At 40.6% G+C, this 15,339-nt stretch overlaps 1 protein-coding gene across 4 annotated transcripts in view; it reads right to left on the bottom strand.

The window, feature by feature from the left end:
- The window catches only part of USP6NL (USP6 N-terminal like), a 142,678-nt gene that overhangs the window by 9,662 nt on the left and 117,677 nt on the right, over nt 1-15,339 (bottom strand). For all 4 annotated transcript variants that reach the window (XM_040248486.1, XM_040248487.1, XM_040248488.1 and 1 more), the window contains 7 exons: nt 15,038-15,147; nt 12,848-12,896; nt 11,100-11,220; nt 7,850-7,944; nt 7,107-7,172; nt 6,914-7,013; nt 4,072-4,224 (listed from right to left, as the gene is read on the bottom strand). In XM_040248486.1, the coding sequence (XP_040104420.1) occupies nt 4,072-4,224; nt 6,914-7,013; nt 7,107-7,172; nt 7,850-7,944; nt 11,100-11,220; nt 12,848-12,896; nt 15,038-15,147 (694 nt within the window). The remainder of the gene's footprint in view (nt 1-4,071; nt 4,225-6,913; nt 7,014-7,106; nt 7,173-7,849; nt 7,945-11,099; nt 11,221-12,847; nt 12,897-15,037; nt 15,148-15,339) is intronic.

Here is a 15,339-nt window from a genome sequence, read left to right as displayed (position 1 = left end):
TTACAAATATAAGGCCTGTATTTCTCAGGAAAAGGAATGAAAAAATGAAGAGAAAGTAATAGACTGAGGTGGTAATTTCATGCCTGAAGCAAAATGGAAAGGTATGTGTTATACATATGAGGGATTTTTAATTTTTCAATATAAAGGGTAAGCAAAGTATTCACCTTACACTTAACACTACTTTATATTCAAGCCAACATACACACCTCTAAGAAGAGACATTAATATTCTATGCATCTACACATCATATTAGAATTAAAAGAAAAATTTAGCATGTTCCATTTACTGAATGGTCAAGAGGCCAAAACCCACACCGGGAGGAAAAAAATCTGCAACTGTTCTAAAACATCCAAAAAGTAGCTTCTTAAAGGTCTTTCACGGTCACCCGTAATACATCTCCCCTTCACCTTAGGAGTTGACTCCACTCAAAGTGCGGTCCTACTTATTCTGCAGTCGTGTCTAAAATAGTAACAGAACCACAACCAAGGTTTTGACAAAATGTCCACTCATTCATATGTAATTAATCTTAGAGTAATGATGTATCACTCAAATAAACAGTACAGAAACATAACAGTTATAAATACCCAAGATCTATATAGCTAAGAAACAAGATACAGCAGGGTTTGGAGGGGAAAAAAATTCAGTGCAAACAAAAGGACATGATGTCTATAATTAACTGCTGAATGTCAGTCTCTCACTAGGAAGGAGGACTCTCTAAGAGGTGACGATGAATACCTCAACTGAACAAAGATATTTAGAGGATACAGCCCCTTAGCTCCCATAAAGATTCTAAGTAGGAAAAAAGGAGAGCACTTTGAAAGATGCAATAGACAAGCATATAAGAAAGAGCCCTCTAAAACCTAAGTGCTTGAAAACCCTAACTCCTGCCCATATTATGGACAGTACTGAAGGTTAAGCCAGGAGGCCGACACGGGAGGGGCAGGCGTGGCACCAGGGCCGGACCGCAGTGCTGGGACCTGCATAACTTAAAACAGCGTCAGACAGCAGCTACTGTCCACAGGGACCTGTGACCGGGAAGCAGGGTAGGGCCGTGACTCCGCACCCACTTTTGTCTTCTCCCAGCAGTCGCTGACAGATGACATGTGGATCATGCCACGTTCCATGGATTCCCGTGACTGACCCAACCCCTCTGAACAGCGCAAATCCTCAGCAGCTCAAGGGCAAGCAAATGTACATTTGTTCACGTTTCTAAGGGCCTCCGTGGCAGTGGGAAGGGCCGTGTCTCTCAAGAGGAGGGACTGAGGAGAAGGAAGGGAAAGAGGGGAGGGGAAGGATGGGCCAGAGTCAGGGAGAGTAATGGGGGCGGGGGGCGGGGAGATACCCACAGCAGAGCGTTGGCCCTCCTGAGGCCGCTGCTGGACTGAGTGAGGCCCAGGCCTCACCTGGCAACCATAGCAGCAAAACCCAGGAGCCCTGCACCCAGGAGAGCTGACCTCCGTGTCTGAGTACAGGATCAGGAGAAAAATATTCTCCAACTTCATTATAAAGTGATTCCTTTCTGAAGTACATATACCATTGTCTCATGTGCTGATAAATATTATTTCTCTGCCCTTTTCCCACACAAGTAGATCTGTATAAACATTAAACACTCTTGGACAATATCTTTCGCAGATTCAAACTATTCAAACTACGCACCCCGCCCCCCAAACCGCCAACGTGCCTAATACACACACTGCTGCATTTGGTCTTTCTTTGGTTTAAATATCTCCTTTCACCCCTAAGCAATTGGGTATAGCTAAAAGATTCAAGCATAACTGATGTCAAACAGATGGCTATAAACAGGCAATAAGTATTAACATTTATTATCCATACTTTCATTCTGGACTTCCTTTCAATAGACATGATATTGTTTTCTGCTCACCTTACTTTAGCTCCTTGCCTAAAATTCTATTCTTCACTTCCTCCCCTGAAAACCAGGAGTTTAAATGAAGAAGTGGGAAAGCAGCATGATTCCCATCACACACAACATGGACGCTTCTGTGAAAATACCACGCTAGTGACGGTTTTCACTAGGGTTCCATCACATAAATGGTAAATATCTTTATGCAACTGCCAAGAATTAGACTACTTTGCTTAAAAAAAAAAAAAAAAGGAACTGTAACTTGATATATTTCAGAATAAAGGTTAAAAGTTTCTTATTTTTCTTGAATAACACTTTTTTCTTTAAAACAACAACAACAAAAAGAACACTCCTTAGCATCCCTAAAAAAAAAACAAAATAAAAAAAGGGGAGTCTCTAGTCCCTTCTGGCTGCTCCATCTTTCATCTTACTCAGGTCTCTGTCGCCACACAGTGGACACCACACGCAACTACAAGCCCCTCAGATGGCCTGCCTGGGAAGACCGCAGTGGCTTTCTGAGAACATCAGCCTGGAGAGTAACCCAGCTCCGGGGTTATTTATCCACCCCTCTCCATTTATCCACCCCCACCCCCTCTATCTCTCTTCTACTGTAAAAAGATCTTACAAACTACTGCCACCAAGTTTCCTCGTGTAGATTGGGGTTGAGTATTTTCTAAAAGTTATTTGAGGGATTAAATGAGACAATGTGTGTGGAATGTGGCACAGAGCAGACATTCAATAAATACTAGCTGCTAGTTAGATGCTAAATCAGTCCATCCCATTACACAGGTTTGGATATTTTATTCTCATGTTTAAGCAGCTCTATTATATATTTTTTTCTATTAATGTATGTGTCTTTTACTAAAACTTGTTTTAAACTCTCTTTAAAAGTAGGTAAATCATTTAAAAATAAATGTTGGAATAGCAAGAATATAGTTAGTAATTGCTACTCCAGATGCATTCCCTGTGACAGGAAAGAATTAGGAGAAAGGGACAACACTACATGAGAAAGGAGGGACCTCCCGGAGCAGAGTGCTGGCCTCACAGGGCCCAGGCCCACCCGCCACCACTGCAGTGACGGCTTAACTTCCGGTGAACCCTGATGACGCAAAACAAACCTCGGAGAAACACCGATTAGACTCCTTGCACTTAAATAAAGCAAAGCATCTTGGTTTTTAGCAAAAGTGTGTTCTGAAAACTTCTTTCGACTGTGCTCTCTGCATTTTCTCTTTTCTTCCCCTCTCATCCAGTACTGCCCTTCATCCACTCTTCCCTGTTTACCCTGTTTCTAGCTCTGACTCTATTCATACTCTTGTTACTGCGTAAATTCTGGGTCTCCTCCGTGCACCCTGAGAACAGAAGGAATGTCTTTCTTTTTAGTTGTTAAATCCCCAACACAGCACCTAGCAGAAAACCTAACAGGAGGCACAGGAAAATGTTTTGGAATAAGTGAATAAAATATATTATCTACACTGCTGCTGCTGCTGCTAAGTCGCCTCAGTCGTGTCCGACCTCGGTGCGACCCCATAGACAGCAGCCCACTAGGCTCCCCCGTCCCTGGGATTCTCCAGGCAAGAACACTGGAGTGGGTTGCCATTTCCTTCTCCAGTGCATGAAGTGAAGTGGCTCAGTCATGTCCGACTCTTAGTGACCCCATGGACTGCAGCCTACCAGGCTTCTCAGTCCATGGGATTTTCCAGGCAAGAGTACTGGAGTGGGGTGCCATCGCCTTCTCCGTATCTACACTGCAGCATACTGCAAAGAACCAGGGATGAGCAGTCAGGAACCTCGGACTCGGACTCTGCTATCTGCAGGTTCTGCGGGCTTCATATTTATTAGCATTTTAGTATCAGTTTCCTCTTCTATAAAATGGGACTTCTACTTGCTCCCGTACTGCATGTGGTTCTACAAGTGATGGTGAAAGTAAAGAGTGCTGATTGTTATGGCAACTTAAAGCCATCGTTAACTTCTGTTGAAACAACATTATCTATCTATTAAACTTCCTAATTTTCCCACTAGGAGAGGCAGATTTAATGAATATTTGCTCTTCCTTAAAATAATGAAGCCATAAGCAGGCAACAAGACACTGATTTCCATGATGTCATCAGAAGTATGCGGACGTTTTGACACGGCAGTGGGCCATGTTAACTGCACAGTATCTCCTGATCTTAACTGTAAGTTATACATAAAGCCTCTGGCTATTTCCTTACCAGGCTCTGGAAGGTCGAGCTTTGCCCGCTTCAGTTCTGCCATAGAAATCTGGAGCTGCTCTATTACAAAGTCATCTTCGAAGAAAAAATCCTTTGCCAAGGTCTCCTGAAGAAATTCTACAAGTTCTTCCATGGACAATCTCATAAGATGTTCTAAGAAAAGATGAGAAAAATATACAATGGCTACTTCAGGTTGAGAAGATAACATATTTTATTCTGATGTCTATTTTAAAGAGTGCACCGCATACAACTTCCAAATGGCCTTGTGAATATCACCAAAACTCAGTTAGGACAAAACTGTTACCTGATATTAAAGCACAGAGAAAAGCAGGTAGCCTCGGGGGACTGGGGAATGGTGAACGCTGCTAAATGCCTTCTCACAGGTGTAAGAATAACCATACCTGGGTATTAATATTTCCCCAGAGCAAGAGTTCCTAGAGACCGGAGACTGACAAAGACGGCCCAGGAAGATGTGTGTGTTTCCCTGATAAGGGCTGTGACTGCCACAGGCACAGCCACTTCTAGGTCTGTATTTTAACTGTCTCAGAATTTCTCAGAAATCTCGGAGGCAAGAATTCTACCACTAAACCACCAATGCCCCTCTCCAAATTTCCTGAAAATCTGCATTATTAATTTTATCTGTATTGATACTTATGCCAATGCCCTACAAGCAGATGTGTGTACATGCAGTTCAATTTACAGAAATAAACGATACTTTACACACATTATTCACCTCTTTGCTTTCCCCTAGTCAATGGTGTATATCACTGATACCTCTCACTTCAACAAGAATGATTTTATGCTCTCATTATTAACAACTGCATAAGAATCCACTGTGTGTACGCTCTAAATTTATGAATAACTGGTCTTCTAATACTGGGCATTTAGGTTGCTTCTTTTTTTTTTTTTTTTTGTACTGTTTAAAATCACAGTGTGATTTTTTTTTTTTAAGATAACAATGCCTCTAAATATTGGTAAGGGAATCAGGAAAAAAAAAAAAGAAAAAATCTTAGGAGCCTCAGGTAACTATTGGCCCAGACACAGTTTTTGAAGCTTTATATGATGAAGGAACTTCATGTAAATCCTTGATCTCTGTCTTCCTAATGAAGAAAATATACACAACAGCAAAGGTTTTCCAGAGTTTAACCTAATGACAGTAAGATATAAAGTAGTTGTTGTATTTAAGGTTAATTTACAAAGAGTAGAGAAACTTTTTACTTGTCAAAATTAATCAAGAGTCATAAGTGAAACACAATTTAAGAGGAGGAAGAGAGTTATGGGGCTTTCTCGCTGCTAAAGAATGGTAAACTAGTAAGTATCTACCTGAACACAGAGCATGCTTCTGTTCTACACCCTGGTCAGTTCATAATCCAGAGAGAGAAGGAGGACGTGGTGGGGACAAGGGAGGGAGGGAGACTGGCTTCCTGCGGTTCTGACCTCAGATCTGAGTTTTGGGAGACTCACTGCCAAACTGTTTCATCTTAGGGCTGTGGTTTGGTGTTGAACGGGAGGCAGGGGAATGAACCTCAAGACTTCTGAACCCTCTTCTCTCAGAGTAAACAACTCAGCTGTGATTTTAAAGTTTCAGTCTTATCTAGAATTTGAATAATCTGGTGCTCCTGAAGACCATGCTTTTCAAGTAAGCAATCAAACCATTTCCTATCAAAGTACCAAGGGCGTTCTTAGAACAAAGCCACAGCGGGGAGGAAAACTACAGAACATGACCCCAAGCACTCAGCCAATGGACCACTGAGCTGGGAAACTGAAGAGATGACCACTCAAGAACAAGGCAAGAGGGCAGAGCATCCGGTGACCATGAACTCAGGCTGTGCCTCAGGCTGGAGGTGCTGGGTGAAGGCAGCCATGTGGAGCTTCTCTCCCCTTCTCTGCACGGTCGCAAAAGGAGTACCGTAAGTTTTAAGGGTGGTTTAAGACTTTAAGATGAGTAAGGTCCCTCATATTCATAAAGAGCAACTCTCACTTCTTGACTTTCAGAGTAAGGCACAGCATATCCTATTTACCGAGACCTTGCAATATTGCAGGGATTCCCTGGTGGCTCAGATGGTAAAGCGTCTGCCTGCAATGTGGGAGACCTGGGTTCGATTCCTGGGTCGGGAAGGTCCCCTGGAGAAGGAAATCGCAATGCACTCAAGCACTCTTGCCTGGAAAATCCCATGGATGGAGGAGCCTGATAGGCTACACCCCACGGGGTCGCAAAGAGTTGGACACGACTGAGCGACTTCACTTCTTGCAATATTGCAACTGAAGGCCTTTTGCTACATTTGGACAACTGTGGGCCTGGAAGGTACTTGCTACAGAGGCCACAAAGCAGCCAGACAGGGAGATAGGGGAGGGTCCCCAACTCTGGTCTACGGCCTGGGGCTGGATGCTCTTTTCCTGGTGAAGCAATCACAGAAAACGCCTTCTCTAGACCTGTTAACTAAAGGGCCTGGCTTCTCTGGTCTCTCCCTTTTCCTATTAAACTGAAGAATCAGATCAATGAAAAAAAATAATAAGGGACATCCCCACACACACACCATGGAAACAAACAACTAGTAGGAATATTAGTAGTAAAACCAACATACTGCATTCTACTTAAATGTGAAGACGGAACTGACACAGAAAAGAATTAGAAGACATTTGCAAGGAGTAAGCTTCTAGTCACGAGGAAGAGCCAATGAGGGAAAACCAGCAACTGAAGATAACTTCTTCACTGATTTTAAAGAATTTTTAAACTCACTACTAAAAGGAAATGACCTTGAAGTTGGGAGGGTAACGAGAAGTCAAGACTTAAAACAAGGCTAGATTTTTGTGACATCTTTATAATTAAACGCTTTCTTACTTCTGTGTAATTTTAAGATTGTGTAAGACATAGCAGTAAGAACTCGTTCTCCTTCGAAGATATAGATGTCCCATATTCTGAGGTTTAGTGTAAAGGGCGTCTATAATTAAAAACAAAACAGAAATAAGATGAACAGTTTGTCCTCATCTGGTATTTTTAATTTTATGATTGGACTTTTAAAATAAACACTCACCCGATCAAGGAAACATTGAAAAAACCATTTCATTGTGTAAAAACTTGTGTAGACTTCTTGTGAATCCTGGAAAAAACAAAAATTCCACAATTTCTGGATTGCTGCACACAAAACACGACAATATAATAAATACTAAAAGTTAGGCAGGTTGTTGGAGGCAGCTGTCACAGTTGAACAAAACCATTCATTACAAATCTCTGTGCTGGAGTATTTCCACTTTTTCTCTTCTGACTCTTCTTCTTCCTCAGTTGTACTTTTGAAAATCACCCTGAGAATAAACCCCTCATAAGATAAGACTGTAATACAATACTTTGATTCTCTTTTAATATATTCTAAAAGGAAGCATCCTTCTTTACTATATTACTATATTTTTTCAGAGGAGTATGTGACTCACTGAGGACGAGTCTGTATGATCCTTAAAATATTTTAGTGCAGATACTTTAGTGCAATTAAAAAACCTCCTCAATCACTGAGAAATCACATATCCTTAAAAACTATATTGTTTGTATTATTATATAGCAGCTTCAAAGGCGACTGATGCTATGAGTTAGGGCTGTGATAGTTCATCGGTACTAAATTTCACAAATCTAATGTCATTTGAGCAACTGGGAACTGTAACTGCTCGGTAAATGAAATGGATGAGACTGTACACCAAAAGAGTAATGGGGACCAGTGGCTGCACTCAAGTCTTCTAGCTTTATTCTTGGTATAGGTGGGTGTAAGTCAAGGTCATATCTACCTACCAAGTGCTGCTTAAGCTTGGACAAAAATTTATTCAGTATTTTTTCATGATGTTCTTGAAACCTCAAGAGTTTGGGAAAACCATGGACAAAAAATCCTAGAATACAAACATAAAAACAATACTTCATAAATAATAACAACAGAAATCCCTAGTTTAAAATGCAACATATTTATCTTTTAGCTGTTAACAACAATAAAAACAAACCTACCAGTTACCCAAATATTTTTACTTCTCTCCAAGGAAACAATTATGTATAAGCTTTGATTAATAAAAATTTGTAGCCTAGTATGTGTTTGCTAAGCATCGCCCATCACCTTGTAAAAGTATAAAAGAGGACAGAGTATTTCTGAATTAAAAGGGAAACTAAGAAAGTAAGAAAAAATGGAAACTGAAGCTTTTTTATCAAGATTATCTGTTTACTTGAAGTACTGGGTGATGTCTTAAACACACACTTCTATAAATTATTCTAATCTTGATTACTTATTTTGCTTCCCCATTATATAAAACAAACATTGTATTACTTTTTTCGGGCTTACTCTAACAGTATCATTAGAGTAACCATGCTTCCCAGGTTAACATCACTTTTTAATCCTTTTTATAAGTGATATTTAACATAAGCTAAAACATACAGGCACTGTATGATCAATGTTAACATAGTCTATCCCAAATGATTATGCAATACAATCTATAAGATTTCTAGGAAGTTAACTGTAAATGGGAAGTTAGTATTAACTTTGTGTATGTAACTCATGGAAATTTACATCTATTTTTATTCACAAGTTTCCTTTCAGATATTCTAACAGTCCATTTAAAAGGGCACATACACAATGAATTTATGATTTCTCCATATGGGTTTTTCAGCCTGGGTTCTAGGTAACTTCAAAAGACATTAATAAGTGTTCTATGTTTTTAAAAGAATCCAGGAGAAATACTGTATGTCACATATACCCTTTTTTGCATATGTTCACAGGCATATGCGCTTCTGAATGTTCCTAAGTTGTTTTATAGACTAAAGACACTTGTTTTTCTTGGTTTACCTCATCTCCCAGACTTACCTGATCTTGGAGTCCAGTATTTCCCCACAGAATGCATGTTTCCAAAACAGAAAACTATGTCCCTGCAAGAAACTGAGGAACACTGCTGGGAAGAACTGCTTTATGATCCTTGGGGAAGGGCTATTTCTTAACTGATTCTCAGCTTTCTAAGGAGTGTGTAAAAATCTCCAGAGACAGAAAATTCCTCCCCTAGTAATACTTTCTGGTGAAATGATTTCATTAAAAAAAAAAATCTATATATGTCTCTCTCTTTCTCTGCCACTTTCATGGTCAATTTGAGAGGAATGGGAGTTGGAAGAAACTCAAGACAAAGTCTGATTTTGAAAAAGGCAGTTCCTTCCATAATAAACATGAGCTCAAGGATGCTAAGATACCCAGCACCGCTTCCCTTTTCAGTGGGGTCCCAGACTTGGTATTTTAAATCTCATGCTTTAGCCCTCACATTACACTTTTGTGAGTGATACCAGCTTCATATACGACATGCAGAGAACTGAGGTAGCCTTCAGTTATAAAATTTCATAGGCAGATCTAGAAACAAATATCTATAGGTACAAACTTACCCATAATAATAACCTAAACTGTTTTGTAAATGTAAATGTTAGAATAGTAAAATAAATACTGCTTTATAGATTAGTGTGGGGCTTCCCAGGTGGCGTAGTGGTAAAGAATCCACCTGCTAATGCAGGAAGCACAAGAGATGTAGGTTTGATCCCTGGATCAGAAAGCTCCCCCAGAGAAGGAAATGGCAACCCACTCCAGTATTCCTGCCTGGGAAATCCCATGGACAGAGAAGCCTGGTGGGCTACAGTCCACAAAGAGTCAGACATGACTGAGTACACACACACATAGCTGAGACTGGTGACAGTAATTACTGAAAGCAGGTTATCAGGCTTGTTAAAAGAGATGGATTTTCTACAACTGGACAGTATTCCACATCATTACACACTACTTAAGCTGTTAATATTCCACTGTACTTCCAAGATTATCAGCAATGCCATCTCACGCTAAAGCAAAATAAAGACTGATAAGGAAGAGTTGTGTTTCTTCAAGATGCCTTTTGCAATGATACTATTCAATGGCAGCTCAATGTAATGTGTCTTACTACTGGAGTCCACTTATGGGATGCAAAGCGTCCAGAAACACTTATCATGCAGATAGTATTTATTTTTTAAAAAACTCACAGCAAACACTGAAGGAGATAGCTAAATGCAAACATATATACATACACACAATGCTTCAACAGTAACCACTTGGTAAGAATGTGAGATTTAATCAGCTATGGAAGGTCACAGTTTTGAAAATTTAAAACCTCACTTTAACCTGCGGCAGGTTCCCCACCACATGAAGCTTCAACGTTCACTAAGAGAAAGATGGTCCATTCTCAGAGTGATTAGTGTTAAAACTGTTTTAAATTCGGTATTATCACACTCAATGGCATTGAGAAAATAATTTTGCATTATATGGACAAATGCCACTTTTATTTTCAAGAGAAGTTTCAATCCAAACTCTCTCAAGTTAAGTTTATTGCATATGCTTGGCAAATATAATAAAAATATTATTCAAAACAGTGTAATAACTTGAAAACCAAAAAATTACATAAGCTTTGAAATATCAGAGTGCCCAGAATATGTTACCAGCTTTTTTTACTGTAAGATGGAATCAATTTTACTGTAAGATGGAATCAATTTTAAGGCTGAAAATTTTAATCAATTTTAACTAAAACAAATATTTGACATACCAAATTACTGTGGACCTTTCCTTTAAATACCTTAGTGTCATTTCTCAATTAATATTCTCTAACAAACTGGTATAAATTGCAATATCCAGTCAACAGTAGACATTTCACTGAAGGCATGACTGTCTAACAGTTTCGATCAAAAGCTTCCAATAATTCAGTTTTTCCTAAATTCTTCCAAACCTAGTTTCTCCTAACCAGGGCAAGTAAGGAAAGAATTTTAAAACGTCAATAGTATATGCTGTAGTAAAGACGAAGGAATATAAATCTGAACAGAAAAGTTCAATGAAGAAGAATTAAATAAGAAATTAGTAATAAATACTAATGAATTAAACTCACCCCTAGACAAGTTTCTATACTTGACTCTACCAAGCATCAGACCCCAAGTCTGACTTTGTTCAAACCTGCCTCTCTCTCCCTCCCTTGTTTGTTGCTGATGACCAACCTCAGGGTCTTCTTACCGTGCATGGCGTGCTTGGGACCTGAGAACAGCTTGACCAGGGCCCAGAAGGCATCTTCCTCGTTCATATACATGAGGAGCAAGGCTGTGATCTGGCTCATCCCCTGACAGTATCCAACCTCCTAAAGAAAAACAAGAACAGAGAAATCGGGGGTTTTAAGATCAAATTACATGTACATGCAGGTATGAAGAACTGATGTAGAAAACAGAAAATGCCTAAATACTTTACTTAATGTGCAGTTCTACAGAGAAATATTACAATGTTCACAGTACTGAGCCACATGCTATCAAAGACTATGTTTGTGCTGAAGAATAAATGCAGAAGTGTGGACAAGGCTAACCTAAAAGGACTTTATTGACCTCTGCTCAATACTGTTCTTACACCTGTAAAGAGCTCTGTTTCTGTTTCTGTTTCACGTGTGATTCTCAGCTCAATATTCCTCCTCTTTGCTCAGATGCTGGCAAATTTCTCTCCTTGCAGAGTTCCCAGTTGGCTGTCTTTTCTCCTCTAGATTTCCAGATCCTTACAGAGACACATTTTGGGGACCCTTCCAGTCTAAGCCCCTTCCCTGAGAACTGGCCATTCTCCCCATAATTGCACATAATGACACTTATGTGTCATATCACATGGCCTTAGGGATCCATGTCATGACATGTGAACCACAGCTCATGGAGACGAGGACGCCTAACCCCAGGGAACCACTAATTCAGCTGCACGACAATTTTACTCATCACTAATCACATGTTTCTCCAGGAAAACTGAATAAAGCCACAGCTACATACATGGTGGTATGTAGTTGAACAGAATGCCCACACTGAGGCTATGGCTGCAACAGCAGCCTAAGAAAAACAGATAAGCAGGCAAAGAGAGATATCGGAAGAGAGAAACAGTATAATGAACAGTTTCCAGAGACAATCAGAGTCACCACGTGGCCCCGAGCGGGACAGAAAGAGGAGCTCTTCTCTCTGTAGGCTTCTCACCCTCCAGCTCCAACAGCCACCCCCAGATTCATTTTTATGAGATGTCCCTTTAATCAATTTCTTTTTAACTTGCCCTAGTTTGAGTGAATTTCTGTTCCTTGTAACTTAAAGGTTTTGATTACAATAGAAATGGTACACCTCAAGGTTCAAGGTGTCCTTCCTGGAATCCAGTCAGCAAAGCATTTACTTGGCATCTATACTGGCGGTGACACTAGCTGATCTCTTCCCCCAAATCTCTCTCCCTCAAGAGTAATCAATGCCTTAAGAATAACATGTTCTAATACCAAAACATTTAGTTTTGGCTTACTCCAGGAGACAGCAAGTAGGTACCTACGGTCTGCTCTCTGAACCTCACCAAATAGATGGAATGTGATTCCGAAAGGCAGCCTCCCAGGGGGATGAAGAGTCACCAAGAGTCAAGCAGCAGCAAGCTCGCCACTACTTCCTGCCCCTCTTGCCCTGCTGATTCCCAGTCCTAAGTGCTTAAAATAGAAACAAGAAAAACACCACCGCACATCAAAGCAACCTGTAGTAAGGGGGGGAAAGTGAGCTTTGCTGTCATACTGTGGTTCTTCCCACTTTCCAAGCAACTGTGCTCTGATATCTGGGGGCGGATGAGGAAGCCTTGGGAAGGTCCACACAGACTGTCCAGTCCGGAGATGAAGCAACACAGGCCAAGGGGGCTTTTCCAGGAAGGAGGCCCAAAGATTTCCTCCAGGTGCTCAGAAGACAGCTCAAAGAGCTGTGGACAGGCAGGCGCTGACTTACCGTATTATAAATAGAATATGCAGCAAGAACGTGGAACAGGGATTGTTGCCTAGAGGAAAGAAATTTACATCGAACACACTTTAGTTTTTTCACCTTTTTAAAATTAGGAACTTAAAAAAAAAATAAACAACAGTTTGACTGATGATAAATAGATAATCCAGATAAAGCTACTATTATTATAAAGAAATGACCCCAAGCTCAAATTTAAACGATACTCTACACAGCCTAAACTTGAGGCTAGATAACACTCATTTTGACAGAAAGGATTTATAACAAAAAGCACAAAGCACATCACCATGTCTCCAACTTGGTGTCCCCTTTCTGTTCTCATTATAGAATCATCCCCACAGAAGGGGCCGGCTGGCTGGAGCTGTGGACCAACATTCTGAAGCCTCATTCACACGGCCAGCATCCTGCAGCACCTTGCAGGGTGGGGACCTGTCCCCTAGGGGGCGGTGTCCGCCGGAAATCAGCTTCCAAGACTGGCATCACCTCTCCCCTGGCCAGGATTCAGGGCCCAGGATCCAAGCGTGGGAACAGGAGTGGCTCCACCCACTGTTACGTCTTGTTCACTAACAACATATTTGCTTTCTGCTCCATCAACCTTAGGCTCTGCTGCTCTAGAGGTCCTGGCTCCAAAGAGAGGAGTGTCCCCACCAGGAGACAAACACTCCCACTGAACTGGGAGCCAGGCTGCCCACCCCTACCACTACGGGCTCCTCATGCCTCTCAATCAGTAGGCAAAGGAGGAGACGAGTGTACCGGCTGGAGTGACTGATCCCGGTCATTAAGGGGAAAGGTGCGCTGCTAGGACATGGTGGACGTGAGCAAGAGCACGCCTGGAACACAGAGAATACTGAAGGTGCCTCTGAGCATAACCAAACCCAGTGATTCAAGTCCACGGAACACCACCACAATCAAATTCAGGCAGGACTGCTAATGGTAGACTCTTCAGGAATAAAGCTTTAGGGCCCCAGCAGCCAAAGTACCTGCTGAGGGCAAAGGGTACATGGGATGGGAAGTGGAAGGTTAGTTATGACCAGCAGCGACCACATGCCCACTCACGGAGATGATGACTACATCTGTTATGAGTATTTTTTCCTTATTTTGGTATCAATATGTTTGTGGATATACATATATATTTTTAATGTGCTTTGTTCCATCTCTTTTCCCTATGTCCCCATCTACCATAAAATGTTTCATAATAGCTGACTTTATATCACAGCATTTAGTTTATACATATCAAAGCAAAAAGAGTACATATCCCCAAGGACTCAGCATCATTCTGTCAGGAGGGGGTTGGCATATTTTGAGTTGTAAGCAGAATAGTTGTGGAAGTACAGAATATTATAAGGAAGTACAACTTTATTGTCTTTATTCAAAAATTAAGTTGATGACTGTGGTCTGTGATAGTGAGCTTCTTATGTGCACTTCGAAGGGCTGCAATCCCCAGATATGCAAACTCTAATGGAGGTGTGGCTGTGAAACAGGTCTTTTGTAAATGTAACCAAAACACACAATCAGTTGACTTGAAGTCGGGAGATTACCCTCCATAATCTGGGAAGCCCTGGTGCAATCGGTCAAAAGGTCGTAAGAGCTCCTGAGGCCCTTCCTGACATCTGCACTATGGACCTTGAACTTGCTAGTCAGTTCCGGCACACTGGAACCCAATTCCTCACAGCAAATCTCTCAGTTTACATCTCTTACTGGTTTCTGTTTCTCTGGCCGAAACTTAACTGATACGGAGGACAGCAAAACTGTACATTTCATTCCTAAACAGTCACTGTCGTTTTATTCACTCATTTCCCATTTTTTTAGTTTCACCCGTGCATGGAATCAAGGGTCTAAGAATGCATTTATTACTGACATGGTTCTCAAAAAGTAACAAAATCTCTCATTTCTTTTCTGAGATTTTTAATAAGAGTATCCACCATATATTTAAGAATTTCTAGATCATAAAATGACTTTATAGCAAATAATATAGCACAGATATGTCAAAGATTAAAAATTTAAGCTAACTTATATCCTAAAAGTTTACATGATATGGACCAAAGGATCTACCAAAATTTAAACCCTCAGAGGTGGAAGCAAAATTATCACCTATATAAGATATTCCAAACACTCACATTCAAGTTGATAAAGACTATTTGTAAATGCTATTCATAGTTTATAATATTAAACTTTACTTACTTCACACCATATCTGTCTCTAAACATGATATGGTCCCTAAATGTGCGGTTGACATCAAGATCTATCTGTCTGATATCAGGCGAACAACCCCGTGCTCTGTGTTTTAATTTCTGGAGGAAAAAAGAGAAGAAAGCACATTTTAATGGAAATCAAATGTCAAAAAGTCTATGACAAACAGTAAAATAATTCTCATTAAACAACTTTTCTGATTTAGGAAAGCCATTTCTATGGTTCAAAAATAAAAACAATATAACAAGATGCACAGTGAAGGGTCTCCCTCTGTCCACACACCACCACCCTGC

This window comes from Oryx dammah, unplaced genomic scaffold (assembly GCF_014754425.2).
Source record: "Oryx dammah isolate SB20612 unplaced genomic scaffold, SCBI_Odam_1.1 HiC_scaffold_10, whole genome shotgun sequence".
In the NCBI taxonomy this organism is placed as follows: domain Eukaryota; kingdom Metazoa; phylum Chordata; class Mammalia; order Artiodactyla; family Bovidae; genus Oryx; species Oryx dammah.
Note: the sequence above shows the minus strand (reverse complement) of the source record. Positions and strands in the feature narration are given on the sequence as shown.